This window comes from Microcebus murinus, chromosome 9, assembly GCF_040939455.1.
Source record: "Microcebus murinus isolate Inina chromosome 9, M.murinus_Inina_mat1.0, whole genome shotgun sequence".
NCBI classification, from domain to species: domain Eukaryota; kingdom Metazoa; phylum Chordata; class Mammalia; order Primates; family Cheirogaleidae; genus Microcebus; species Microcebus murinus.
In genome coordinates, this window is record NC_134112.1 from 30638653 (window position 1) to 30666117 (window position 27465).

General features: G+C 36.3%; 1 protein-coding gene across 1 annotated transcript in view; it reads right to left on the reverse strand.

Annotated features, from left to right (window-relative positions):
• The window catches only part of ABCB5 (ATP binding cassette subfamily B member 5), a 98003-nt gene that overhangs the window by 61071 nt on the left and 9467 nt on the right, over positions 1-27465 (reverse strand). The window contains exons 5-13 of the mRNA XM_020289626.2: positions 21229-21420; positions 20972-21143; positions 18363-18487; positions 18100-18277; positions 16629-16742; positions 16198-16308; positions 14030-14155; positions 12222-12425; positions 1580-1750 (exon numbers count right to left, since the gene is read on the reverse strand). Coding sequence (XP_020145215.2) covers positions 1580-1750; positions 12222-12425; positions 14030-14155; positions 16198-16308; positions 16629-16742; positions 18100-18277; positions 18363-18487; positions 20972-21143; positions 21229-21420 — 1393 coding nt within the window. The remainder of the gene's footprint in view (positions 1-1579; positions 1751-12221; positions 12426-14029; positions 14156-16197; positions 16309-16628; positions 16743-18099; positions 18278-18362; positions 18488-20971; positions 21144-21228; positions 21421-27465) is intronic.

Here is a 27465-nt window from a genome sequence, read left to right on the forward strand (position 1 = left end):
CCCTATATAAAGCAGTCTCACATGTATCTCTACAATGTTGATTTAAATTCCTCTCCCTTTGAAAAAATAAGAATACAATAACAGGAAGTGAATTTTTAAAATAAATTCCTTTATAATTCTGCCACTCACCTATTAGTATTTATATATATATATATATATAGTCTTCATTTTTGTTCACATGTACACCTATTTCATGTAATTGGAGTCATAGTTGACAAACATTTTGCATTCTTTTTTCGCTTCCAACAGAGATTTCATTTTAACCAGTAGGAAGAGCATTTATTAGTTTATCAGGTTGCCAAGCAACTATTTATTTTTAAAGTCTGAACTAGTTTTGATTGCCATAGTGATTAACTTATTGGATGAGAAGACAATGGGCACAGCATATAACCTCTCAACAACCTGAGAGCCTGTTATAATACTTTTAAAAATAACTTGAGATGAGTATGTTAAATGTAATCATTGTTAATACATTCAAGCCCTAAATACATAAACATCACTATATTAAAAACGATTATCGAGTATATTCTATATAGAGATCCCTGTCCTAGTTCATAAGTACAAAAAAATAAATAAATAAAAGGAACAAAACATCAGCCCTGCCCTTGTTTCTTTTCTTCCAAGATGAATCAAATTGGCCAAGTGTCTACTATAAATCAGAATTTTCATATCATGTAAGCAGCATGTGGCACTGTTATCACAGGAGGGAAACAAGGTCAAAACTTATACAATCTGATTTGCGAGTAAGTAATAGTAACTAATAGATTTTCCAATAAGCAATGGGCACTCTGGCTGCCAGTATCCATTTCTGGGCCCACAAAGTCAACATTTAAAAAAGAAGGCTGCAATTTTCCTAGAAAGGAAAACATTTAATACATTTCCAAGTAAAGGCAAAATAAAATGTGCCATTTAGCCTTCAGAGGGGGCCAGAGGCCATGATTTAAAAGAGAGTTTGGCCACACTGAGAAAAGCATTGAATAATTTTTCACACCAGCTCTGCCCACTCCCTTCCCAGACACCGTGTACTTGGGGCAGGGTCACAACTGCACTGTGGCCTTGAAGATCAGGGTGAGCAGGAGGGCGTGGGAGGTGTGAGGGGCCAGGGCTGTTGAAGTGGGTTGGATCAGGATTAACTGGTTCTCTCTCTACTTTAGGGGAAATTAGGTTAAAATGAACACCCTGGGGCTGCCTTGAGGAAGAAAAGTGATCAGAGAAGAGAATATCATGGGTGTGTATAGAACACGCGAAGGTAGACATGGTTATAGTCATGCTGATGGTGGTGGGGTTATTTTGGGGACAGGGAAAGTGCAAACCTGTGAAAATGGAGGTGTATTCTGGATGACTGTTTGTGTATCTGTCTCATATATATATTTTCAGCACCAACTACAAACGTCTCTTTCTTTCTTCCAAATCACTTCCTGTAGCCATCACGTAAGTTCCTACATGGGTGAGCAACCTGCATCCATACCTTAAGGAGGGCTCTGAACTGAAGTAATCCACCACAGATCCATACCTTCTTGCATTTAACGACAGCGATGAACCAGGAACGTGGAAATAAGCAGTGCTCCTGCTCACTTACCTTCTCCAGTGCAGCCTGAACAACCGACTCACTTTCCGTATCAAGGGCAGAAGTAGCCTCATCTAAAATCAGAATCCTGGGGTTTCGAACTAAAGCTCGAGCAATGGCGATTCTCTGTTTCTGCCCTCCACTCATTTGAGCTCCTTTTTCCCCTACCAACGTATTAAATCTCTAATGAAAAATAGAAAGAAAAGCAAAGAAACAAAAGACAGCATTATCAAATGGTTAGAACAGGAAATGACAATCACAGTTGTGTTTTGTTTTGTTTTTTGAGACAGAGTCTCACTCTGTTGCCTGGGTTAGAATGCCATGGCATCAGCCTAGCTCACAGCAACCTCAAACTCCTGGGCTCAGGCAATCTTGCCACCTCAGCCTCCTGAGTAGCTGGGACTACAAGCATGCGCCACCATGCCCGGCTAATTTTTTTCTCTATATATTTTCAGTTGACAAATTGATATATTTCTATTTTTAGTACAGATGAGGTCTTGCTCTTCCTCAGTCTGGTTTCGAACTCTTGACCTTGAGCAATCCACCACCAGCCTAGGCCTCCCAGAGTGTTAGGATTACAGGCATGAGCCACTGCGCCGGGCCCACAGTTGTGTTTTAATACCTGTATCAGCCTGGGTGCTTATGACTTTTGACTTGTTTTGTCAAAATTTTGTAAAAACAAAAAACAAAGTGAAAAAAGAGCCAAGTAAAGCAAGGACACAAGAAAAATTTGGCTAACACTAAAAGAAATTAGAACATATGACAATCAAAGATGTTTGGAAAAATTAATAATTTCAACTGATTTTCAAATCTCTTTTAGACATTTTAGAATGCTTTGAAATCTTTAAAAGAACAACTGTAATACAAATATGTAAATTTAAGTATTATTATCCACAATTTCTTTTCTGAATACTCAGAAAACAGTCTTAAAAAATTTACTGGGAAACAAACATCCCCTTAAAACTTTTTTCACTATTGGGAGACTTTTGCGGTCTTCTTTTACTCTTTTATTACAAATGCATTTTTAACACAGTCAATATTGTTGTGTATTTGTGATAGGGGTAACTTCTAGCACCCATTAAGCATTGTTAGTAACTCTATTGGGTTATATCCTGATTCAAAGTTCATTTCTTCAAGGATATACATTTAAATATTCTTTCTAAATCTTTAATTTCTAGAAAGTGACCTTAACACTTCTTCAAAAATGTCAAACTTTTTTGAAGAATAATTTATACACAATAAAATGCATCACTTTAAAGATATAGCTCTGTAAGTTTTGGCAAATGAGTATACCGCCCCAATAAAGATACAGAACATTCTGTAGCCCTACTAAGCTTCCTCATGCCATTTTTCCATCAGAACCCACACCCTGCCTCCATATACTCCAGATTTGATTTTTACCTCTATAAGTTAATTTTGCTGTTTCTAGAACTTCAAATAAATGAAATCATACAGTGTGTACTTTTTGGGGCTGGTTTCTTTTACCTAACATATTGTTTTTGACCTTCACCCACAGTGCATTAGTAGTTTGCTCCCATTTATTGCTGAGTAGTGTTCCTCACAATGAGAGTTTACCTTGGGTTGCCCGATTTAGCAAGAACAAACAAAAACACACAATTCAGAAAAACAAGTCATTTTTTTTAAGAATAAGCATATTTCATGAAATATTTGGGGCATACTTATGCTAAAAAATTATTCATTATCTGAAATTCAACTTTCACTGGGAGTCCTGTATTTGATCTGGCATCCCTAGATCTATCTCAATTTGTTTACCCAGGCATCTGCTGACGAAAGTTTAGACTGTTTCCGATTTTTGACTATTACAATAAAAGCTGCCATGAATGTTCATGTACAAGATATTTTTGTGGTCATGTTGTCTTTTCTTTTTGATAAATACCTAGAAATAGAATGCTAGAAATAAATACCTAGAAATAGTCATAAGTTTATGTTTAACATTATAATGGACTATCAAATTGCTTTCTAAAGTGGTTGTACTGATTTCACTTTTATCTGAATGAATGAAAGGTCTAATTGCTTACATTATAACCAAAAGTTAAATTAGTTAATCTTTTTAATTTTGGCCATGCTAATGAGTGTGAAATGATATCTCACTGTAGTTTTACTTTGGATTTTCCTAGTAACTTCGGGTTCTGGGCTTTTCTTTGATGGGATACTTTTTATTATTACATCTATCTTGTTGCTTGTCATTGGTTTATTCAGATTTTGGATTTCTTCCTGGTTCAATCTTGGTATGTTGTAAGTATCTAGGAATTTATCCATTTATTCTATATTTTCTGATTTATTAGCATATTTGGCCATAGCAGTCTCTAATGCTCCTTTGAATTTCTACAGTATCAGTTCTAATGTCTCTTTTTTCATCTCCAATTTTATTTATTTGGGTCTTCTCTTTTTTTTTCTTAGTCTGGCTAAAGTGTGTCAATTTTGTTTATCTTTTCAAAAAACCCAACTGTGTGTTTCATTGATCTTTTATATTGTTTTTTTGTTTGTTTGTTTGTTTCAATTTCATTTATTTTTGCTCTGATCTTTATTATTTCTTTTCTTCTACTACTTTTGAGTTTGGCTTGCTCTTGTTTTTCTTCTTCCTTGAGATGCATAATTAGGTTGTTTATTTGAAGCTTTTCTACTTTTCTGATGTGAGCACTTTTTGTTATAAACTTCCTTTTTACTGCTACTTTTGCTGTATCTCACAGATTTTGATGTGATATGTTTTCATTTTCATTTGTTTCTAGAATCTTTTAAATTTCATTCTTGATCACTTCGTTGATCCACTGGTCATTCAGGAGCATATTGTTTCATTTCCATTTGTTTGTATATTTTCCAATGTTCCTTTTTTATTCACTTCTAGCTTTATTCCATTATGGTCAGAGAAAATACTTGGTTTAATTTCTTTCTTTCTTTTTTTTTTTGTATTTTTTGAGTCTTGTTTTGTGGACTAATATATGATCTGTCCTTGAAAATGATCTATGAGCTGAGGAGAAGAATGTGTATTCTGCAGCTGTTAGATGAACCATTCTGTAATATCTATGAGGTCCATTTGGTCTATAGTGCAGATTAAGTCCAATATTACTTTGTTGATTTTCTATCTGGATGATGGGTCCAATGCTGAAAGTGGAGTGTTGAGGTCTCCAATGATTATTGCATTGGAGTCTATTTCTCCTTGTAGCTCTGATAATATTTGCCTTATACATCTGGGTGCTTCAGTGGTGGGTGCATATATATTAAGAATTGTTATATTCTCTTGGTGGATTGACCCCTTTATGATTATATAATGATCTCCTTTGTCTCCTTTTATAGTTTTTGTCTTGAAATCTACTTTATCTGACAGGAGAATAGCTACTTTTGCTCTTCTTTGGTTACCATATGCATGGAATACCTTTTTCCATATTTTTATTTTCAGTCTATGTATGTCTTCATAGGTCAAATGGGTTTCTTACACACAACATAGAGTTGGCTCTTGTTTTTTTTGTTTGTTCAGCCACTCTATGTCTTAATGGGAAAGTTTAGTCTGATCACATTCAACATTATTATTGATAGGTAAGGACTTAACTACTGCTATGCTGTTATTTGATTTCTGATTGTTTTGTGATCCTCCCTTTATTTTTTACTTCCTTCCAGTCTTTCTTTGTTGAAGTGATTTTCTCTGGTAATGTGTTTTAATTTCTTGATTTTTATTTTTGTATCTGTTGTAGGATTTTCGATTTTTGGTTACCAGGAAACTTGCAAAAAACCATTTTATAACCAATTATTTTAAACATATGACAACTCTGCTTACAAACAAACAAACAAATAAATAAGCGAAGCGAAATCTAACAGAAAATCTATCCTTTAATTCCATGTTTCCCTACTTTTTAAACTTTTGTTGCTTCCATCTATATCTTTTAATACGCTCTACGTCTCAAAATGTTGTTTTTGAGAGTTATTTGAGTTACTTTTGATAGCTTTGCTTTTTAGTCTTCCTACTCAAGATATAAGTGGTTTATACATTGCAATTATAGCAGTATAGTATTCTCTACTGTGTACTTACTGTTACCAGTGAGTTATATACCTTTAGATGATATCTTATGGTTCATTAATGCCCCTTTCTTTCAGATTGAAGAACTCCTTTTAGCATTTCTTATAGGACAAGTCTGGTGTTGATGAAATCCCTCAGCTTTTGTTTATCTGGGAAAGTATTTCTCCTTCAGGTTTGAAGGACATATTTACATGATATAATATTCTAGGGTTAAGGTTTTTTATTTAACATTTTGAATATGTCATGCCACTCTCTCCTGGCCTGTAAGGTTTCCATTGAGAAGTCTGTGCCAGACATATTGAAACTCTTTTAATGTAATTTTTTTCCATTTTTCTTGCTTCCCTGAGGACATTTTCTTTATCTTTGACCTTTGGGAACTTGATTATTAAATGCCTTGACATAGCCTTGTTTGGGTTAAATCTGCTTGGTTTTTTGTGACCTCCTTGTGCCTGAATATTGTTGATCTCTTTCTCTAGGTTTGAAAAGTTTTGTGTTATTATTTGTTTGAATAAACTTTCTACACCAATCTCTCTGTCTACCTCCTCTTTAAGACCAATAACTCTTAGATTTGCCCTTTTGAGGTTATTTTCTAGGTCTTGTAGGCATGCTTCATTCTTATTCTTTTTACTCTTCTGACTGTATATTTTCAAGTAGGCTGTCTTCAAGCTTGCTAAATCTTTCTTCTTTCTTCTGCTTAGTCAATCTTTCTTCTGCTTGGAAAATTCTCCTGTGGAGAGACTCTGATGCATTTCTTAGTTTGAGAATTGAATTCTTAAGCTCTAGAATTTCTGCTTGATTTTAAAAAATTATTTCAATTTCCTTGTTAAATTTCTCGATATGCTTATGAATTCCTTCTCTGCGTTGTCTTTAATTCATTGAGTTTCTTCAGGACAGCTCTTTTGAATTCTTTGTCTGAAAGGTTATCTATCTCCATCACTCTGAGATTGGTCGCTGGTACTTTATTTAGTTCATTTGGTGAAGTTATGTCTCCCTGGATGTTCTTGATGTTTGTGGATGTTTGTTGATGTCTGGGTATTGAAGAGTTAGGTATTCCTTTTAATCTTCACGATCTGGGCTTGTTTGAACCCATCCTTCTTGAGAAGGCTTTCCACATATTCAAAGGGAATTGAGTGTTGTAATCTAAGTCTTTGGTCACTGCAGCTGTATCAGTACTGGGGGTGTCCCCAAGCCCAGTAATGCTGTGACTCTTGCAGACTCCTGGTGGTACTGCCTTGGTGGATTTGAGTAAGATACAGGATAATTCTCTGGATTACCAGGCATGGTCTCTAACTCTCTTCCCTCCCTGGCTGTGCTGTGCTGTTGGAGTTGGGGAAGGAATGACGTGGATACTCCCTCATGGCTACCAAGACCAAGTCACACCTGAAGCCAGCCCAGTCTCACCCAAAGCCCATGGTGACTGTTTCCTGCATACCTCTGATGTTTTTTCAAAGCCCAAAGGCTCTTTAATCAGAAGGTGGTGAATCTTGTCAGGACTAGGTCCTTTTCTTCAGTGCAGCATATTTCCCTCTGGCCCTGGGTGGGTACAGAAATGCCACCCAGGAAATAAAGCCTGACCTTTTTCCTTTCCTTTTCCCAAGAGGAAGAAGATTCCCTGAGCCATATTGCCTTTAGTTAGGATAGGTGTGACACAAGCACTGGCTTGGCCACCTCTGCTGGTGTCTCAATGGGTCAAGTGCACCCCCAAGTCCACTGGCTCTGAGCCAGCACAGCTGCAGGAATTGTTCAGAGACTACAGCCCTTGTAGCCCAGCTGCCTTACTAATTAAGTCCAGGCTCCAGGATGCTTTTTGTCAGCCAGTGGTGGGGCTAGCTGGAACTCAGGTTTCAGGGCAGAGGATTGCCCTTTGGCCAGGCTGGTCTAAATGCTGCTTCTGCGGGCACTGGCAGCACAACACGCTGTGCTGTGTTCCCCTGTGCCAGGAAGGCCCTGATTTTCAATGCAAAGTCCCACAATCACTTCACTTTCCCTCCCTCAGCACAGATTCTGTCTCTACTCAGGGCACTGGTGTGGCCCTGCTGGGGTCCGGGGGTGGGGTTCTGTAGGTAATGCAAGATTATCTTTTCTGCCCCCTTCTGTGACTTTTTTCTTGAAACTAGGTAGTATGATTGCTCACCTGATTTTTGATTCTTCTGAAGGTGCTTGCTTGCATGGATAGTTGTTGAATTTGGTGTTTGTGCAGAGGGATGATTGCTGGGGGTTTCTATTTGGCTATCCCACTCCGCCCCCTCTCCTTATTTTTTTTTTTTGTTCCTATTTTATTTCACTTAGAATAATGGTCTCTAGTTCCATCCACATTGCCTCAAAAGACATTTATTTCATTCTTTTTGATGGCTGAGTTGTATTCCATGGTGTGTGTGTGTTTGTATGTATATATGTGTGTGTATATATATTTTCTTTATCCACTCATCAGTAGGTGGATGGGTGGGCAGTGAGTGGGCACTTAGGTTGGTTCCACATCTTTGAACATGCTGGTGCAGGTGTCCTTTTGATAAACTGACTTCTTTTCCTTTGGGTAGACACCCAGTAGTGGAATTGCTGGATCGAATGGTAGGCCAACATTTTGTTCTTTGAGAACTCTCCATACTGTTTTCCATAGAGGTTGTTATGATTTACATTCCTACCAAGACTGTATAAACATTCTCTTTGCACTGTTATCTGTGCCAACATCTGTTGTTTTTTGACTTTTTAATAGCAGCCACTCTGACAGGGGTAAGGTGGTATCTCATTGTGGTTTTAACTTGTATTTCCTTAAGGATTAGTGATGTTGAACAGTTTTTCATATATTTTTGGCCACTTGCTTCTCTAGTTTTGAAGTTTAAGCTTTAAGACGATGGTCCAAGTTCTATGGCAAATTGTGTATGGTGTAAGATAAAGGTCATATTTCATTTGTTTTCCATGTGGATATCCAATTGTCCCAGCACCATTTTTTGAAAAGATCTTCCTTTCCTCCACTGAATTAGATTGGCCTTGTAAAAAGTCAGTTGACCAGATATGTGTGAGTCCGCCTGGTCTCTTTGTTCCATTGCACTAAAGTATACATCCATTGTTACATCACTACCGTAGTCATAATTGCTCTCTTAAAAATTAGATAGTTCTTTTTCCAAAATTGTTTTGGCTATTCTTGGTCTTTTGAATTTCCAAATAAATTTTGGTATCAGCATGTCAGTTTTTACATGCAAATAAAGACTACTGGGATTTTGATTGATAAAGTGTCAGATTTGTAGATCAACTTGGGGAGAATGCATATCTTTAAAAATATTGAATTTCTACATCAATAAATAAGGTATACCCTATTTATTTAGAACTCATGTTCTTCAGCATGTTTTATAGTTTTACTTAGAAGACTTGCACATCTTTCATTAAATTTACTCTTAAGCATTTTGTTTTTTGATGCTGTTGTAAATGCTCCTTTTAGTTTTAATTTCATTTGTAACTGTTGCCACTATTTAGAGAGCTAGCTTTTTAAATAGTTACAGATCCATAAAAGTTATCTATTTTTTTCTTGAATGAGTTTTGGTAGTTTGTATCTTTCAAGAAATTGACCTTCATCTAAGTTGTCAAATATATAGACGCAGGATTGTTCATAGTATTCCCTTATTAACCTTTTAATGTCTTTGGGATTGTTAGTCATGTACTTTATTTCATCCCTGATATTAGTCATAACTCTTCTCTCTTCTCTTTTCTCCTTCTCCTCTTCCTCCTTTTTCTCTCTCTCTTTTTCTTTTTTTTGTCATTCTTGCTATAGTTTTACTGATTTTATTGATCTTTCCCAGGAGCCAGCTTTTGGTTTCAATGATTGTTTCTCATATTTTTCAGTGATATCTGCCCTAAGTTCTATTATTTTCTTTCTTTTGCTTGTTTTGAGTTAATTTGATCTACTTTGTTTAGTTTCTCAAGGTGGAAACTTGGTTTGCAGATTATAGATAATTTTTCTTTTCTAAAAATAAGCATTTGATTCTGTAAGTTTCTCAAAGCAGTACTTTAACTGTATTTCACAAATACCGATACATTGCATTTTAATTTTTATTTGGTTCCAAATAGTTTTTAATTTTTTGAAACTTCCCCTTTGAGCCATAGATTATTTAGAAGTGTGTTATTTAATTTTCAAATATTTGTGTATTTTCCAGATATATTTCTGTTATTGATTCCAAGTTGAATTCTATTATGATATGAGGACATATTTTATGTTTTCTATTCTTTGAAATTGCTGAGGTTTTCTATGTTTGTTTAAGAACCCAGAATATTGTTTATCTCCATGAATGTTCTATGGGCCCTTGAGAAGAACGTATTCTGCTATTTGTGGCTAGAACATTCTACAAATGTCAGTTAGATCTAGCTGGTTGATATTATTGTTCAAATCATCTATATTCTTACTGACAGTCTGCCTACTTATTCTATCGAGTATAGAATCCTTCAACTAAAATTGTGGATTTGCCTGTTTCCTCTTTCAGATGTATTAGTTTTGCCTCATGTATTTTGAAGCTCTTTTCTTAATAAACATTTAGGATTATGTTTCTTGCCTATAGGTCATATTTTCCTGTTTCTTTTCATGTCTAATTTCTATAAATTACATACTGAACAGTGTGCATGATGTGTTGGAGAGATCAGAATCTGAAAAAAAAATGTTGATTTTTGTTGTAGTAGGCAGTTCAAATACCAACTGATCATCTGGAACTTGCGCAATCTTGATTTCATGGTTTGTTGGGGTGAATTTGTAGAAAGCCTCATAACTTGGCAGAATCCATCCTCCAAATGCTGTCTCCTCTGGGGATTTCTCATGGCTTGGTTTCAGGCTTTGTTAGGGCAGGCCTGGAGTTGATCTTACTCTAAGGTGTGGTCCTGACTCCTAAGGTGTGGCTTTTTGGTGTCTTAGCTACATGCCTGGGGTGTTAAAAAGGTGTTAATGGAATCTCTCCATTCTGACTGGGCTGAACTTTCACCATCCTCACAGCACTTCTTGAATTATAGTATCTCTTCTACTCTCAGCTTTGCCACCGCTGTGCTCTGGTCAGCCTTGGGTAGTCTTATCCTCAGACAAGGACTACCTAGGGATGCCCACATGGACTTCGCTCCCCACCTCAACTCTACAGCTCTCTCATTGCCTTTCCAGTTGCTTGAGCTGCTCTAAAATTTGATCTCTGCCTTTTAGCTCAGTGGGGCTGCCAGGTTCTGCCTGGATTTCCATTCACAGAGAAGAGGCCAGAAATGTGTTCCCAGGTAGAATGTTCTAGCCAGTTTTATGGTTATTTATGGGAGAAAGGCTAGCCATTGGCAGCTAATCTTAATACATTAATTTAAAAATATGTGAATATTATACAGGAAGCAATGCTATTCATTTTTGAGCATAACTTTCCCCAATTTTTCATCTATCTGAAATAACCATTTCTGGAACTTTTATTTATTGTTATGCTTACTCCTATTTCTATGGTTAACTATGGCTGTGGAATTTAGTTTTTATCATGGTTAGCTACTATCTTTAATTTGGTTTTGGATTATATCTTCAGGATTTACTATTAGATTTATAGCAGGGGGCATCTTTGTGTAGTATTGGCCTTTCAGTAAAAGCAAGTAGTAACTTACCGGGTATAATTTAAGAAGCATCAGAAAGCTCCCTAATTCCAAGTGGGAAACGAAGAGCATTGGTGTTTTGAGGAAAGGAAGTCATTGAAAAGGGCAAAAGGTCAACTAAAGGAAGCATGTGTACTCAAACTACAGGCAGAGAATCACCTTAAGCCTTTAATGATTTTGCTGGCCTAAATACTGTCCTAATTATGGCCCTAAATAATGGGCATAGGAGATAATTACAGGCATAACAAAGTTTTTATGCAAAAAATAAAAGAAAAAAATAAAATTATTCCAATCCCATGTAATGTGGTTTATAAAATATGTCCATTAAAATAAAATGGTTATTTTGGTTATTTTGACCTTATGGAATGATGGAATTTTATGTATTTTTAATTTCAGATCTCATCTTTTCATATTTTACAGGGTGCTCTCCACAACAATTTCAGGTGATACTGATGAATTAATACTTTAGGAAAATATAAATGGTTTTATAGCCCTCTGTTAATTCTAAATACTCGTTAAGATCTAATAGGTCCTATTGTCAAGAATTTTAGCTTAGTATACCTCTTTCAAAATATGATTGCACATTTCTTATCCAATATTAGCTCCATGTGCTTTAAAAAATAATCAGTTTTCCTTCTGCTTTGTCTCAGAACCAATCTGGACATCGTGTGGGTGACATTCCCACTCTGAGCCACAAGATGGCCTCACAAATCAACATTTTACAGACATGTTTCTCAGCTAAAGGCTGAAGATTTTGTCTCATAGTTCTTTGTCACACTTCAACATATCTTTCTTTTTTTTTTTTCTTTTCCATTTGCAGAACTAAATATGACTCTTTTTAAATTGGCTTTTCAATTATGCATTTTTCGGGCTGTTACCATGCTGTCTTCTCTACATATGTTTCCTCTAGGACAGTTCATAAATTAATCACTCTCCTGGTATTCTGCAGAAGTTACTGTGTCATTATCTTATCTTGACATATTGCAGTACTGTAGCTCTAAGCCAAGGGCAGAGGCTACAGAATGTACTCACGTTAGGAAACTCCATTATAAAATCATAAGCATTTGCTTCCTTCGCTGCTTTCTCAATCTCTTCATCAGTCACACCATCTCGCCCATACTTAATATTGTTACTGATGGTGGTCCCGAACAAAACAGGCTCTTGGCTGACCACTCCGATATGTTCTCGATAATGCCGCACGTTTAAAGCTCTGATGTCATTCCCATCCACCGTGATCTGCCAATCCAAAGAATGAACCATGTTGTGCTGCCTTTTACTATATTGATTTTAGAGTCTTTCTTACTAGTTCAAAATATATGCTGAGGAGCAATGTATTTCTATAATTAGAGACTGACTATATTTTGATAAAATATTTATAACATGTATTTTGCAAATAGACTTTTCCTGACAGAAACAAGCAGAATCTCAAAGAATAATTGGCTTAAAATCTTGACAAACCACCTAAATATCTTTACCCTAAGATCCACAAATTAGATTACAAAGATATATATCCCAGGTGCCACAAATGTTATTATGTAGACACATGTAACAAACTTAATTTTGTTATTTTAAGATTGATGCGACCTTTAAGTTTCTTCTAGGAAATGGCCTTCATTGCCTTTCTTTAATACCTCACTCCTCTGCAAAATCCCAGTGTCTTCCATTCATTGTTATACATAATAGTAAATGAACTCTGTCTTCTCCATAGTTAGTACCATTACCTATTACTACAATATATTCCAGTGACAAGAAGCCAGTGTTTGGGAATCATAACTCATAGAATCTCTATTTCTTTTTTTTTTTTTTTTTTTTTTTTGAGACAGAGTCTCGCTTTCTTGCCCAGGCTAGAGTGAGTGCCGTGGCGTCATCCTAGCTCACAGCAACCTCAAACTCCTGGGCTCAAGCGATCCTCCTGCCTCAGCCTCCCGAGTAGCTGGGACTACAGGCACGAGCCACCATGCCCGGCTGATTTTTATATTATATATATTAGTTGGCCAATTAATTTCTTTCTATTTTTATGGTAGAGACGGGGTCTCGCTCAGGCTGGTTTTGAACTCCTGACCTTGAGCAATCCGCCTGCCTCTGCCTCCCAGAGTGCTAGGATTACAGGCGTGAGCCACCGCGCCCGGCCTAGAATCTCTATTTCTTACCAATGTAGGCATGCTGTGTGGGCATGGGTATTCCATGCAACTGCATTAGCCATGATTAGAATAGACACATGGGTCTAGGATACTCCTAGTATGAAGACTAAGAAGTAAGATTTAAATGAAACAGCCTGTAGAGGAGTAGATTTTCTTTTAAAAATAACAGTTGAAAGTTTGAATGGAAGCATTAAGAATTATGCACTTATGCATATCACAGTCTCATTCTCTAGGCCATTTATAAGGGAAAAAAAGTTAAGTGTAACATTATCAACTACAGAAAAAAAAAGAAAGAGTGAGGATATTCTTGACAAACTTTAAAATTCTGGGTAATACAAATTGCTATGTAATTTTTCTCCACAGCATTCAATCCTTTTCAGCAAAGTATATAAACTTATTTTATTGTCTGTCTGTCTCTACTTATTAGCATGTAAACTTCAGGAGGACAGAGATTTTGTTTTGTTTTGTTTTATCTTTTTTGTTCACCAAGGTATTCCTAAAACCCAGAACAGTGCCTCACACATAGTAGGCACTAAACACTTGTGGAATGGATGTATACACAGGAAAAAAATGATGTGGCTTCCCTCCCAGCTCCACTGTTAAAAATGAAAAGTTGACATAGCTGTGAATGCTCCATGATAGGTGACACTTCCAAATTCCATCATGTGGACTGTGTATGCTTTTGCTAGCTGCACTTACAGAGCCATCATCGGGATCATATAACCTCTGCAGAAGCTGGACTGCTGTACTCTTCCCACTGCCATTGGGGCCAACCAAGGCTACTGTCTCTCCAGACTTAATTTTGAGATTCAGACCTTTCAGAATCTATTGGAATATATGAAGGGGGGGAGAAATCATAAAACTAGGATAAACTAGAATATGATGAACATATTTTAAGAAATTTGATGTACAATTATGAACAGAAAACAATTCTTTTGTGGAACTTAAAAACAAATTTAGATCTTGTTATGTTTGTGTTATGTGTGTGTATAATAATCACCTATATAATTCTGGAAAATAATAACAAAAGAATCTCATCATTTCTTTATGTAAAGAAAAGATCTAAGTTAATAGCACTCAGAGAATGTTAACTAGCCATAGCAAACTGTTCAGCAGTTTCAACTAAAATACCTTATATGAATTTCATGACTACAAAGCAAGTGAGAATTTTATTTATTTATTTATTTTATTTGCAACAACTGAATGAAATCTTGCCAGATAGCTTCATGTGCTGTTTGAGGAAGCTCTTTGTTAGAATATTTTTACATTATTGCAAAGTATATTCCAACGTAAAACAACTGGCAGGTATCCTTAGCAACTAGACCTGGATGGACTTTTACCATCAGAAATCCTCCCTCTCTACTGCTGCATCTCATGGTGCCATTTCAACATATGGGGGGACATTTAAAAATTTTTCACAGTAACAAGAGGTTGCTACTGACATTTAGTGTCCCAGAGACCTGCAACATGAGAAATGCTTCATAATAGTTACCCTCCCAAAATGACAATAGTAATTCTGTCAAGAAACTCTCACCTATCTTTGCTTCTATCTGTATGTGTTCAACCCAAAATGCGGGAATCTCTTCTTGAATTCTCTCCCTTTGATCTCAACCATTTGTGAAGAAATGGGCCCTTTAAGTAAGCCAAACACAAAACCTTCAAAGGGCCAAGCAGAGAAAAATTCTCTAAAGGAGGTGAGAAGCTGGTGACCAGCAGGACTAGCTCCTCTCCCACCTGCACTTTTATTCTACAGTTGCTTTCTGGTCATTCCTTGAAATAACCTGTGTTCTATTTACTTAAAGTGGGCAGACTTTTAAAAAGTCTTCATTTTTCAACTTAACAAGAAGGGTTAGGTTTCAAAAGTTCATTTTGAAAACAATGGTTTAAAAGCCAGAGAGCATGTTCCCATGCAATATAGTGGCACAATTGGTGCTTAAGTCCCCAGGAAGCCAATCTAAATGTAGTTGCAAAATGGAGTTTGAAATGCTCTACATTAAGGAAAATGGTATGAAACAATCAATTGCAAAAATGGTAACTAAGTAACAAAAGTTTTGAAAAATAAAGAGAAATTCAATCAAAGCTTTAATCAGAGAAAAATAAGAAAGTAGGAGTAAGTAGATCTTTTTTAAATGCAAATTCTATAAGGGACATTAGAGGTTGATGACATTAGTAATTTTATCTATTTCACGTAAAATCATGTCCCCTTTATTCTATGCAACAGGTGTTTTATTAGTAATTGTCCTTTGCAATCTTTAACAATAACTACTTTTTGGGGGGTAAGTACACCAGTAAAATGAAAAGGGGAAGACAATAGAAGAGATATGAACATTTTCTCAAGAATTTGTCAAAGGCTGAATGACAGAGGTAACAGGATATACTCTGTGTGTGTGTGTGTGTGTGTGTGTGTGTGTAAAAGTGAGAAAGTACTTGAGGCACAATTGCTGGTGCAGTAAAAGCCCTGGGGAAGGGAGAGGGTAAAGGTACAACGTGTGCATAATTCTCCTGGGTTAGAAAGTAGGAAGTTAAAATGAGTTATCTATGTTGAATGGGATAACATACACCAATAGGTGACACCATAAATCTAAGACATTTTGGTGTGTTCCCCAATCCAGAGTATAGGAATTTCAGGAAGCTAAAATGGTTTACTTGGCTGAGTATAGAAAAGAGGCTTCAAAGTGTAATTAGTTGTTACAGAGTTATTTGTCCATTACTGATCCATCTGTCTATCTTCCTATCTACTCCAGTCTCTAAGCAAAGTAGCCACAATCTTGTTCAAAATGCTATTAAATAATCTCGTAAGAGGAGATCTTAGACAGTAGAAGATAAAGGCAGAAAAATGTACAACTATATAATTTAATTTAACCTACCTTGATAGATGGTCTTGATGGATAACTGAAAGAAACATTTTTAAATTCCACAGCACCTTCTATGCATTCAGGTTTATGTCCAGTTGTTGAGAAGTTATCTATATGGGGTTTCTTGGAAAAACCAAGGGGAATGTTACAAATCTTTAAAGGACTAAGATGACACTCTCTAGATCCTAAAAATAGCTTAAAGGTGGGTTTCTTTTTACAACACTTTCCTTTCTGCCATAGAAATGCATGGAGTTAAACATGAAAATTTCAATACAACACAATCCCCACATAGAAAAGAGTTCAAAGCAATCTCTCATTCCATAACCAACTGGCCAACACGGATTTTGCTCATTCTATTGTTTTAGAGAAATGAGTGTGCCTGTTTTGGGGTCTTGTTTTTTGCAGTAATGGTAGTTACTATTCAAAGTAATAAGAGGTCTTACCTTATCAATAACCTGAAAAATATTAAAGGCGGCTCCTCGAGCTATGTTGAAGGTTTCAAAGTGAGGGGCTGCTGCTCCAATGCAATAACTACCATGAATTGTGCTAAAGAAAACCTACAGGAACAAAAAATAATATTTATTCTCTGCTGTTATATAAGAAAGACAACAAAATGAAGTGTGTAATTGGTTTAGGCTCACAGAGAGATATTAGAGGAATTAGGCAAGAAAGAATGGAAAATGTGATCAAATATAAAGGAAGCATAGTTAATCCAAGGATCTCTGGCCTTTTCCTTATATGGAACATTTTTTGATTGTCCCATAGTCTTATGGTTATCACCTGGTGGGATGCCTGAGCAGAAAATCTGCTGAATGAAGAGTGTTGGCCATAAAGCCATGGTGAGCTTCATTCCCCTCCTTGCTGGTCAACCCCTTGAGCTTTAACCAGAAAAGCATGATAGATTTGACTAGCTCAGAGAAATTGCGTTATTTCCACCCAAACTTTTTTGAATTCTTGTATTACTGGACAGCTGTCAATTTTCAGACAGACACAGCTCTGCAAAAAGTCAAGTAAGAAAAGAACCCTCAAGCTAGGCATCATTGCATTAGCATACAGATGAGGATACCAAGGCTTAATAGCTTATTTGTCCAGGAACACATACACTTAAGAGCAGGGACAAGCCAAAATCTCTTAATGCTCACATTTCACTTGACATGAAATAAATGAATTCCTAAAAGTCTTAACTACAAAAGCCTCAAATTCCAATGATGAATTTATTCGAAAGAAGAGAAATATATGTATAGAACGGGAAGGCCAAACAAGAATTGAAGTATATGGAGTGGATTATTTCAGTTCACCCAGGCAAATGTTTCTTGATCCTGAAATGATCTGTTTATTGTTGAAACTTGAGAGGAAAACTGAATAAATTATAATTTATTGCATAACCTTTAGGAATTTAAAAGTCTTCAAATTTTAGTGTTGGAAGAGCTGTATGTAGTTTATTTTAACATTGCTGTGTTGCTGAAAGGACAAAGGAAGAGCAGGTGAGTCCAACCTACATACAGAGTATTTCCTGAGACGACATTTAGCAAGGTTGAGTGTACGGTGTCATCTTATCTCAGGGATAATTTATCCTTATCCAAGGATAAATGGAAAAGTCTCACTGGAGACTGGCCTTTTTCACTGCTGGATTAAGAAAACTCAATGTATCTCCCAGTGGGAAATTCAATGATGATTCTTCTAAAACCATAATGTTTGCTACAACAAGGACACTAAAACGTGCTGGATAAACTTGTCAATTCACATCTACAATTTAAAAGTGTACACCAATCATTTCAGGGAAACAAATATTTGTTCATCAAAACATTCATCTTTGAATTTTCATCTTCATTCAAAGAGGAATTTTGGCTAAACTCTAAGCGTTTAAGGAAAGTGTATCTAGGCCAGTTACCTTTGTTCTTAAACAAGACTTACAGCAAGAACAGTCCCGATGGTATAGCCAGGTTCTCCGCTAAGAATCAAGGAGGTCCCATACCAAAAAGCAAGTCCATAGGTTCCATTCATGAAGAAGTACACAGCACCAAGAGACAGTTTCGAAACTATAGCTCTTTTTATGCCAACATCCTTTGCATCTTTGAGATTCTGTGTATACCTTATAAAGACAAAACACAATGCAATAGCTTTTGGTGGGGGCAGGGGGAAACCGAGCCTATTTTGTCATAATTAAAGTGACAGACCTTTGAAGCTCTTTCTCCTGGCCCCTAAAGGCTATCACTGTTCGGATTGATGACAGGACTTCTTCTGCTACAGCCCCGGCTTTGGAATAGGCACTTAATTCCTTATTGGTCAACAAGACCACCATCTGCAATAAACCACAACCACAGTTACCAAAGAATGCCTCCAGAGTAGTAACAATGTTCAGAACACTTAATACAGGTAGAGTCTAAATTCTGATTAGCCTAATATCACCGAGAATCTAAATCTAAATTCTTATCTATTTTTCTTCTTACTAGTAGAGCTTTTCCACGTTCTGTCTGTATTTTTAAAAACTCTTTTAGAAATGGGTCTCTATGTTGGTACAATTGAGAAAGACTTGATTTGGAGAAGGACATTAGGGACACCATTCTTTATGGGTGTACTCTGGAAATTAGTGAGCCTGATTTGATTTGATTTGATCTGTTGTTATGTAGGAAGCAAGACTTCCAGAGGGTACGACGGGTCACAGGGCTGTGGCAGGAAGAAGAACACAATTCTGCCTATGTGTGAGGTCTGAGTTTGAAACTACACTAAGAGATGAGACATCAGCAAGAAAGGAGAGAATATCACTGCTGGTGATAATAGGCAGGTTTGCCTGATCTCAAAATTTAAAACCAGAATGTGCCCTTTTCTCTATTATACGTCCCACTTACTAATCCTTTACAGTCTAGTGGCTAGCACAACAGTTCCATGAAAGGGAACAGCAGGGACATTGGCTTCAGAGTGTGAGTTTATAACTGTTGCCTACTCACATAACAAATCTATCCGCTTTCAAAATACATCCCACATAATTGGAGCTGATTTTACGTAGGACATACTTGATGGCTGTTAAAGTCAGGAGGTAGCATAAGCTTAGTAACACTCATTATTTTCTGAATTCCCTCACTAAAGATAATTATTCCTATACTATATCACTGGAGGGGAAATACCACCTGGCATAAAGCCTTGTACTTAGTGAGTATTTAATAAATGATTTCCACATTAAATTGAATAGAAGGAAGTGAGAAACCATCCACCCTGGTACTGCTAATCATTTGGACGACGGTGACCTTCACTTACTTCCTCTGCATGATCAGTTAATACAATAACAGAACTTACATTCCCCACTGCTGTTTCTTTACAGCCCCTTGTTTACCTGTCTTCCATGGGCAGTTAGGGCTCTGATCTTAGTAACATGCTGTGGGTAATCTTCCTACTGAGATTTCCTTCCCCATTTCAAATAAGCCGGGGATGAAGATCTTGACAAAGATTATAAGGTCAGCACCAGAAGTCACACTAAATAAAGATTTGTTGTCCAACCAGCCAAGCCTATTGTTAAGGAATTAGTCAACCACGGAATATTTTTATTGCCGAAAATTTGTGTTTGGTTGAACTTGTATATTGCTTAGCAAATAAACTCTGTGAATTTTATGGATTTGATTTCCATAAAAAATAACTAATGTTGCAAAATTAAAAACCCTGCGCCTACTATCTAGAAGATGGGTATATACACTGGTAGAATTGCCAAAGACATGATTTGGAGAGAAATATTAGGAGCATATTGATTGTTTTCATATGTCACAAGGAATATTGGTTTCAAAAGTAGGCCATAAATAATATTAATTTCTTGTGGTATACTCACAACCTAACACTGCCAAAAATGTAACTTAGAATGCAAACACATAATTTGTTTAAAAAATATATATATACTTAGGTAGCACATAAAAATAGATATTAGCAGACTTTTTACTATAACTCAAAGCCTTATAAAAATACAAACTTAAAGAAGCTGACATAAAAAAGTGTTTTAAGTGTTTACTGTTTTGGGATTTTCCTTATTCTGTTTTTTTTTTTTTATTTTTTTTTTAATTTATTTTTATTTATTTTTTTTGAGACAGAGTCTCGCTTGTTGCCCAGGCTAGAGTGAGTGCCGTGGCATCAGCCTAGCTCACAGCAACCTCAAACTCCTGGGCTCAAGCAATCCTTCTGCCTCAGCCTCCCAAGTAGCTGGGACTACAGGCATGCGCCACCATGCCCAGCTAATTTTATATATATATATATGTATATATATATATATATATATATTAGTTGGCCAATTAATTTCTTTCTATTTATAGTAGAGACGGGGTCTTGCTCTTGCTCAGGCTGGTTTCGAACTCCTGACCTCGAGCAATCCGCCCGCCTCGGCCTCCCAGAGTGCTAGAATTACAGGCTTGAGCCACCGCGCCCGGCCTCCTTATTCTGTTTTACCCAGTGAAACAAATTGCAACACATTTATCTGGGAATTTAGAATACAGAAGGCTCTCCTGGCAGCAAGAACTAAATATCCCATGGATAATGGCATCATAAACTTTATCCATGCTACCCTTGGAAGTTGCATTAGGCTGCTAATTGAAGAGGAATGATTTTTAATATTAGTAAGATTCCAAAAACCTCATTTTATCCAAATAACCTGAAGATAGAAAAGTGATTCATGATGAGCAAAATCACAAGTATTTGTGGTTTATAATATCCTTTTGTATCTTGGGACATGCCTTTTTTGACAAACTCAATAAGCCATCTTGTCCACACTGCTTCCTCTCGTTGGCACTGCGTTAGCCATCTCACCTACCTTAGAACATGCTGCTGCTGAAGCCATTATAAGAGGAGACGTGGACAGAGTCACCAAGGTGAGTTTCCAGCCCTTCACCAAACCAATCACCAGGCCAATAGAAAAAGTAGACAGGTTTTGAAACAACAGAGCAATCCCGTCTCCAATGCCATCGCTTATTTTGTTGATGTCACTGAAACAAGGAAATAAATGTAGTTAAGTCATTTCTATGCCATATATGAAAACAAAGTTGATGTACTACACGTTCATTTTCTTACTCCATCATGCGAGTGTTAAGTTCACTGATGTCACAACAATCAAACCGGCTGATGTCCTGTGCCAAAATTGAATGAAAAAACTGTTTTCGAATTCTTTTGGTCTGTCTTGCCGCAGTCATCATCCAAAAGGAAATCTGCACATAGCCAAAAATCAAGGCAGCAACTCCTATTCCAACATAATACAGGATCAACCTGAAGAAAGATTATTGGAATGTTAGACTTTAAACTGAAGTACAAGTTCTTCATCTGTATCAAATTTAAAAAGGCGAAATCTATCCTAATATTTTATGTAGAAAATCTATGCTAGAACCTAGAAAATAATTAAAAATAATACACCATGAGAAAGCGTGAAGTACCCTGAATATATTATTATATTTTTTATTTTATTTTTTTTGAGACAGAGTCTCACTCTGTTGCCTGGGGGAGTGCCATGGTGCCAGCCTGACTCACTGTAACCTAAAATTCCTGGGCTCAAGTGATCCTCCTGCCTCAGCTTCCCAACTAGCTGAGACTACAGGTGCCCACCACCATGCCTGCCTAATTTTTTCTATTCTCAATAGAGACGGGGTCTCACTCTTGCTCAGGCTGGTCTCAAACTCCTGAGCTCAAGCTATCCTCCCTCCTCAGCACCCCCTGAGTTCTAAGATTACAGGCGTGAACCACCGTGCCCAGCCTTGAATATATTATTAATAATATAGGTTTGCCTCGTAAGACATTTAGAGTATGTCTTTCTTATATTATTGACAGAAATTAGTATTTTAATACATTCTTGCTATTTGTGTCTTCTTTTAGTATTTTTGATACTTTCATATGAAAAGGTTACATTGAAATAATTAAGATAGCTGTAGGTAGAACAGGAGGGTAAAGAAAATGATAGTAGTCAAAAGCAGATGATAAAAAGCTTTAAAAAATACATGCTATTAACTCCAAAATTCAACTTAAGGAATTTATCCTAAGGTAATATGTACAAAGAGTCATTTTTGTAAATGGTCATTGTAGCCTTTGTAATAATACAGAAAAGCGGAAAGCAATCCAAATTTCTAACAGTGGGAGACCAGATAAGAAATGTAGTCATTTAATAAACATCTACTGGGTGCCCACTATGTGTGAGGTTCTAGAGACTCAGGCATGAACAAGACAATAAGTCCTCCCATTCTGGATGGAGGAGGCAGACAATACACAAAGACAAAGAATTTCAGGTTGTTCTAGGAGGAAGTAAACAGGGTGGATAGGTCACAGAATAACTGGTAGGTAAACGTGGGTTGGGAGAACTAGTGCAGTTACATAGAGTGGTTAAGAAAAGTGTCTTTGAGGAACTGATATTATAGCTGGGATCCAAAACATGAAATGGAGCCAGCCATAAAAAGAGCAGGAAGAACATTCCAAGGAGGAAAAAGAGGTCTCTTCCAGGAGAGGTTGAGACAAATTAAAATAAAATAAAATAAAATAAAATATAAAAACTTAGCGTGTTCCGGGAACAAAAGCATTCCAGGGTGGTATGAAACGATGAGGCTGAAGAATTTGGGATATCTTAGGGCTTTTAGCTATAATTTGTTGTTCAGATCTTATTCTAAGAGAAGCAGAAGACCACTGGAAGATTTAAGCATGGGATGATCTTATCTGTTCAACTCTTAGATCACTCCAGCTTCTTTTTGGAGAATGGATGTCAGTGGCAACCACGGAAGCAGGTTCAGTTAGGAAGCTGTTGCCATGGCCAAGGTGAGAAAGATGGGGACCTGAGTGAGGACTGTGGCTGCCCACATGCAAAGAAGCAGGTAGATCTAAATGTACTTTGGAAAAACGAATTGCTAGACTAATGCGTCCCTCAAACAAAAACCTTCTCTGCCTCAAACATGTTGAGAATATTGTTATAGCAAAATGTTCTGTTCTTGCCTCTGAAGACATGTATCAGGAAATGAAAAAATTCTTTCTGTTTAATCCCTTGGATTTTGAGAGCGGTGGCCTCCCTGTGGAACCAGATTCTCACCTCCCCTCAAGTGGGGTGCCTCTCATGATCCTTGATGAGGAGAGAAAACTTGAAAATCTGTTACAGCTGGGCCCCTCCTTTGCATATGAAGATGCCCTCTCCACCACAGGAGTGTAATCTGTCTCAGTCTCCTTCAAGCATGCTGTTGCCCCTGGATTACCATCTATTTGCTATGACATGAATATTTAGATTTCTTACTGCTTTATAGCATTTTTTAGAAAAGGATGGGATCTAACTGTGTTGCCCAGATTGGTCTCAAATTCCTTGGCTCAAGTGATCTTCCTGCCTCAGCCTTCAAAGTAGCTGGGACTACAGGCACATGCCACCATGCCCTGCCGACAATGCTTTATAGTTTGTGTGTGTACATTTTTGTATTAATAAAACAAGTTTTTGTTTAGCAGACTCATCTTTAAAAAATTGCCAATGTACTGGATATGAGAAATGAAGGAATGGGAGAAATCAAGAATAACTCTTTAGATTTTGAGTTGTGCAGCTCTGAGAAGCATATTAAACCTCAAAGTGGAGATAAAGTAAGAAGTTGATAATCAAGAGTCAGAAGCACTGGAGAGGAATGCAGGCAGGAGATGTAATTGGAAAGCAAGGGACTGGTTGAGACCACCTCGGGAGAGGGAGAGTGAAGTGGAGATAAAGAAGAGAAGAGGTCCAAAGACTGAATCAGGGACTCTGCAAACAGGGAGAGTTTGGGATCAAGAGAAAGAGCCTTCAAAGAAAGCTGAGGAGAGGTCAGTGAGGTAGTTGGAAAGCCAGAAGAATGAAGTATCAAGCAAAACATGAGAGGAAAATAAAACTCATGCTCATGGTTTGAGGATTCTGTATTTGAAAATTTGCCTCCTTGCTAAAATGTATTCGTAAGTCCAAAATCAATATGCGTGATGTTTTCATAGTTATTCATGGACATGCACTGAGTGGCAAAAAATTTGCTTTGTCCAAGGCATGTATTTCTAGCTGAGGTCCAGTAAGGCAAAAATTCTGCCTTCTTGTTTCAGTGCTCACATTGTAAACAAGTGTCACTTTTGTGGTCTATTTAGTGTCAAATTTTTGTCATTTTTGTGCTTTTTGTTGATGATTTTGCTGTTTATAATGGCTCCCAAGCATCATGCTCAAGTGCTGGTTAGTGTTCCTTAGTTCAAGAAGGCTGTGGTGTGCCTGTGTAGAAAATGCATGTTAGATAAGCTTAATTTAGGCATGAGTTATAGTGCTGTTGACCACACAGTCAATGTTAATGAATCAAGGACATATATTAAATAGTGTCTTTAAACAAAAGCACACATAAAATAAGTTTATGTATTAATTGGTCAGTGAAAAGTTTGTGACCAGAGGTTTACGAGGACCTAACACTGTATTTCTCCTAAGAGCAATTATTTGGTATTTGATAATTTCATATTTATAGAAATTTTGATAGAACATAACTATCAAAATAAGAAAAATTGTGTTTTCTAATAAGACAAACTGCTCAAAGAACAGGATGGAACACTACAGGTGTAATAAAAATCATCTTGAATTTTTTAATGTTGTGGAGAAAATGTTTGCAATACTCAGATGAAAAGAAGAAATGTAAGACTCACATACTGAAAACTACAAAACATTGTTAGTAGAAATTAAAGAAGATCTAAATAAATGGAGAGATATTCCATTCTTATGGATTGGTAGACAGTGTTGTTAAGATGAAAATTCTCCCTAAATTAATCTATAGGTTCAACACAATCTCTGTCAAAAATCCCAGAAGGCTCTTTTGCAGAAATTGACAAAATGATCTTAAAATTTATATAGGAATGTGAAGGACTCAAAATTCTTCCTGAGTTTATTTAAACTATATAACTACAGTAATCAAAACAGTGTTGTGCTGACATGAAGAAAGACAATGCAACAGACAGTATCAACAATGCAACAGAACGGGAGAGACAGAAACTAACCCTTACCTTTATGGACAATCTATTTTCAACAAAAGTGCCAAGGCAATTAAGTAGAGAAAGGATAGTTTTTTCAACAAATGGCACTGGGACAATTGGATAGCCACATGCAAAAAAGATAACATTATACCCTTACCTAATTCCATTCACAAAGACAAACTCAAAATGGATCACAGACATAAGTTTAAGAGCTAAATATTAAAACGCCTAGAAGAAAATGTAGAAGAAAATCTGCATGAGCCTGGATTAGGCAAATAATTATTAAATTCAAAAGCACAATCCATAAAAGAAAAACTTAATAAATTGGACTTTATCAAAATTTAAAACTTTGTGCTTTAAAAGAAGCCTCTAAGAAATTGAAAACTCTAGCCACAAGAGAGGGAGAAAATATTTGCCAATCATATATCTGACAAAGAGATTGTAATCAGAATTTACAAAGAACTCTTACCACTCAAGAAGAAGGCAAATGGCACAATTAAAAAATAGGTAAAATACCTGAATATACGTTTGACCAAAGAAAATGTATGAGTAGGTAAAAAGTACTTAAAATGCTCATCATTAGTCATTAGGGAAATGCAAAGTAAAGCCACATTACGATACCCCTTTACACCTACTGCAATGGCCATAATCAGAAAGACAGACAGTAACACATGCTGGTGAGGATGTGGAGAAACTAGAACCCTCATCCATTGCTGGTGGGAAAGTAAAATGGTGTAGATACTTTGAAAAATAGTTTGATGGTTTTTTAAAGAGATAAACTTACCATATGACCCAGAAAATTCTACTTTTAGGTATCTACCCGAGAAAAATAAAAACATATTTCCATACAAAGACTTGTGCATCAGTGATCATAGAAGCATTGTTTATAAATATCCAATATCTATCAGCTGCTGCAGAGATAAACAAAATATGATATATCCTTGCAATGGATTGCTACGAAGTGCTGTGGGACCTTTTTTTAAAATCATGTATCTCAAATGTTTCCAAAACAGAGCACTGGTTTTAGAACTAATTACATAACAAGTACTACATTACAAATGTTAAAAGTGTTTCTTTGAAAATTTAGCAGCCTTTTAATAATTGTACATAGACATAGCTTTTCATCTTATTCTCCTTTTTACTGGCTATTTTTAAACTGATGCCCCTATTTTTAAAATTTCTAAACTTTTTGGTAAGAAGTCTATACTTCATGATTGTACATCAGAACCCTGCTTTACTACTGTAAGACCAAAATTCAGTAGAAGACACCACCTTGGATCCTAATTGGGAATTTTCAAAAGACCCAATATAAAGTAATTTTATATAGAAGTTGCTAAAAGTGAACTTACCCTTAAAAAAATTAGGGCTGCAGCAAAACACAATTTGTGGGGGCATTATTCACATTGTATCCCAGAACAGCACTACTCAATAGAATTTTCTGTGATGAAGAAAATGTTCAGTATCTGTGCTATACAGTAAGATGGCCAGCCAGATGTGGCCACTGAACACTTGACATGTGACTGAGAATGAGGAACTGGATTTTAAATTTTATTGAATTTTAATTAATTCAAATTTATATAGCCACATGTGGCTGTGGCTCACATATTGGACAGTGCAGATGAAGAATTAAAATTCAGAGGGTATCACTGCAATGCGATGGGTGTCCCTTGGTAAGATAGAGACTTCACTTTTGGGAAAAACAATAGGGATCACTTAATTCTATAGCAAAGACTTAGTTTTCATGAGACATTATGGAAATTCAGTGAATATAGTTAGTAAGGTGGCATCTAACTAACAAATAGCATGTAAGAGAGTAAATAAAGCATACTGTTTAATACCTAAAATTACAGAAACAGAATGTCCTTATAAATTATTTATTATTCAGATTTTACAATTTTTAGTCTGGATAAAACTTTAGTAGTCTGAATAATTAGTCTCAAAAATTATTCTCAGTAAAAACTTATTATTTTATTTAAAAAGTTATTTTTACTATTTGTTGCATGTATCTTTTTGATTTTTAATGTTTATAGAAATAATTTTTTTTAAGGATCATATAATCTGGATTTATTAACTTTAGATAATGATAATTTTTTTTTTTTTGAGACAGAGTCTCACTCTGTTGCCTGGGCTAGAGTGCCGTGGCATCAGCCTAGCTCACAGCAATATCAAACTCCTGGGTTCAAGCAATCTCCCCAAATTTTTTACAAGGCCTAGAAGGAAAATAAATTTTTAAAAGAGGAAAAGCAGGATCTTTTTCCTCCAGGATGTGTACCTTCAGTTTTAGGAGGCAAAATTGCTATAAAATGCAAATCCTCACAATTTTCCTATTGATGACAATTT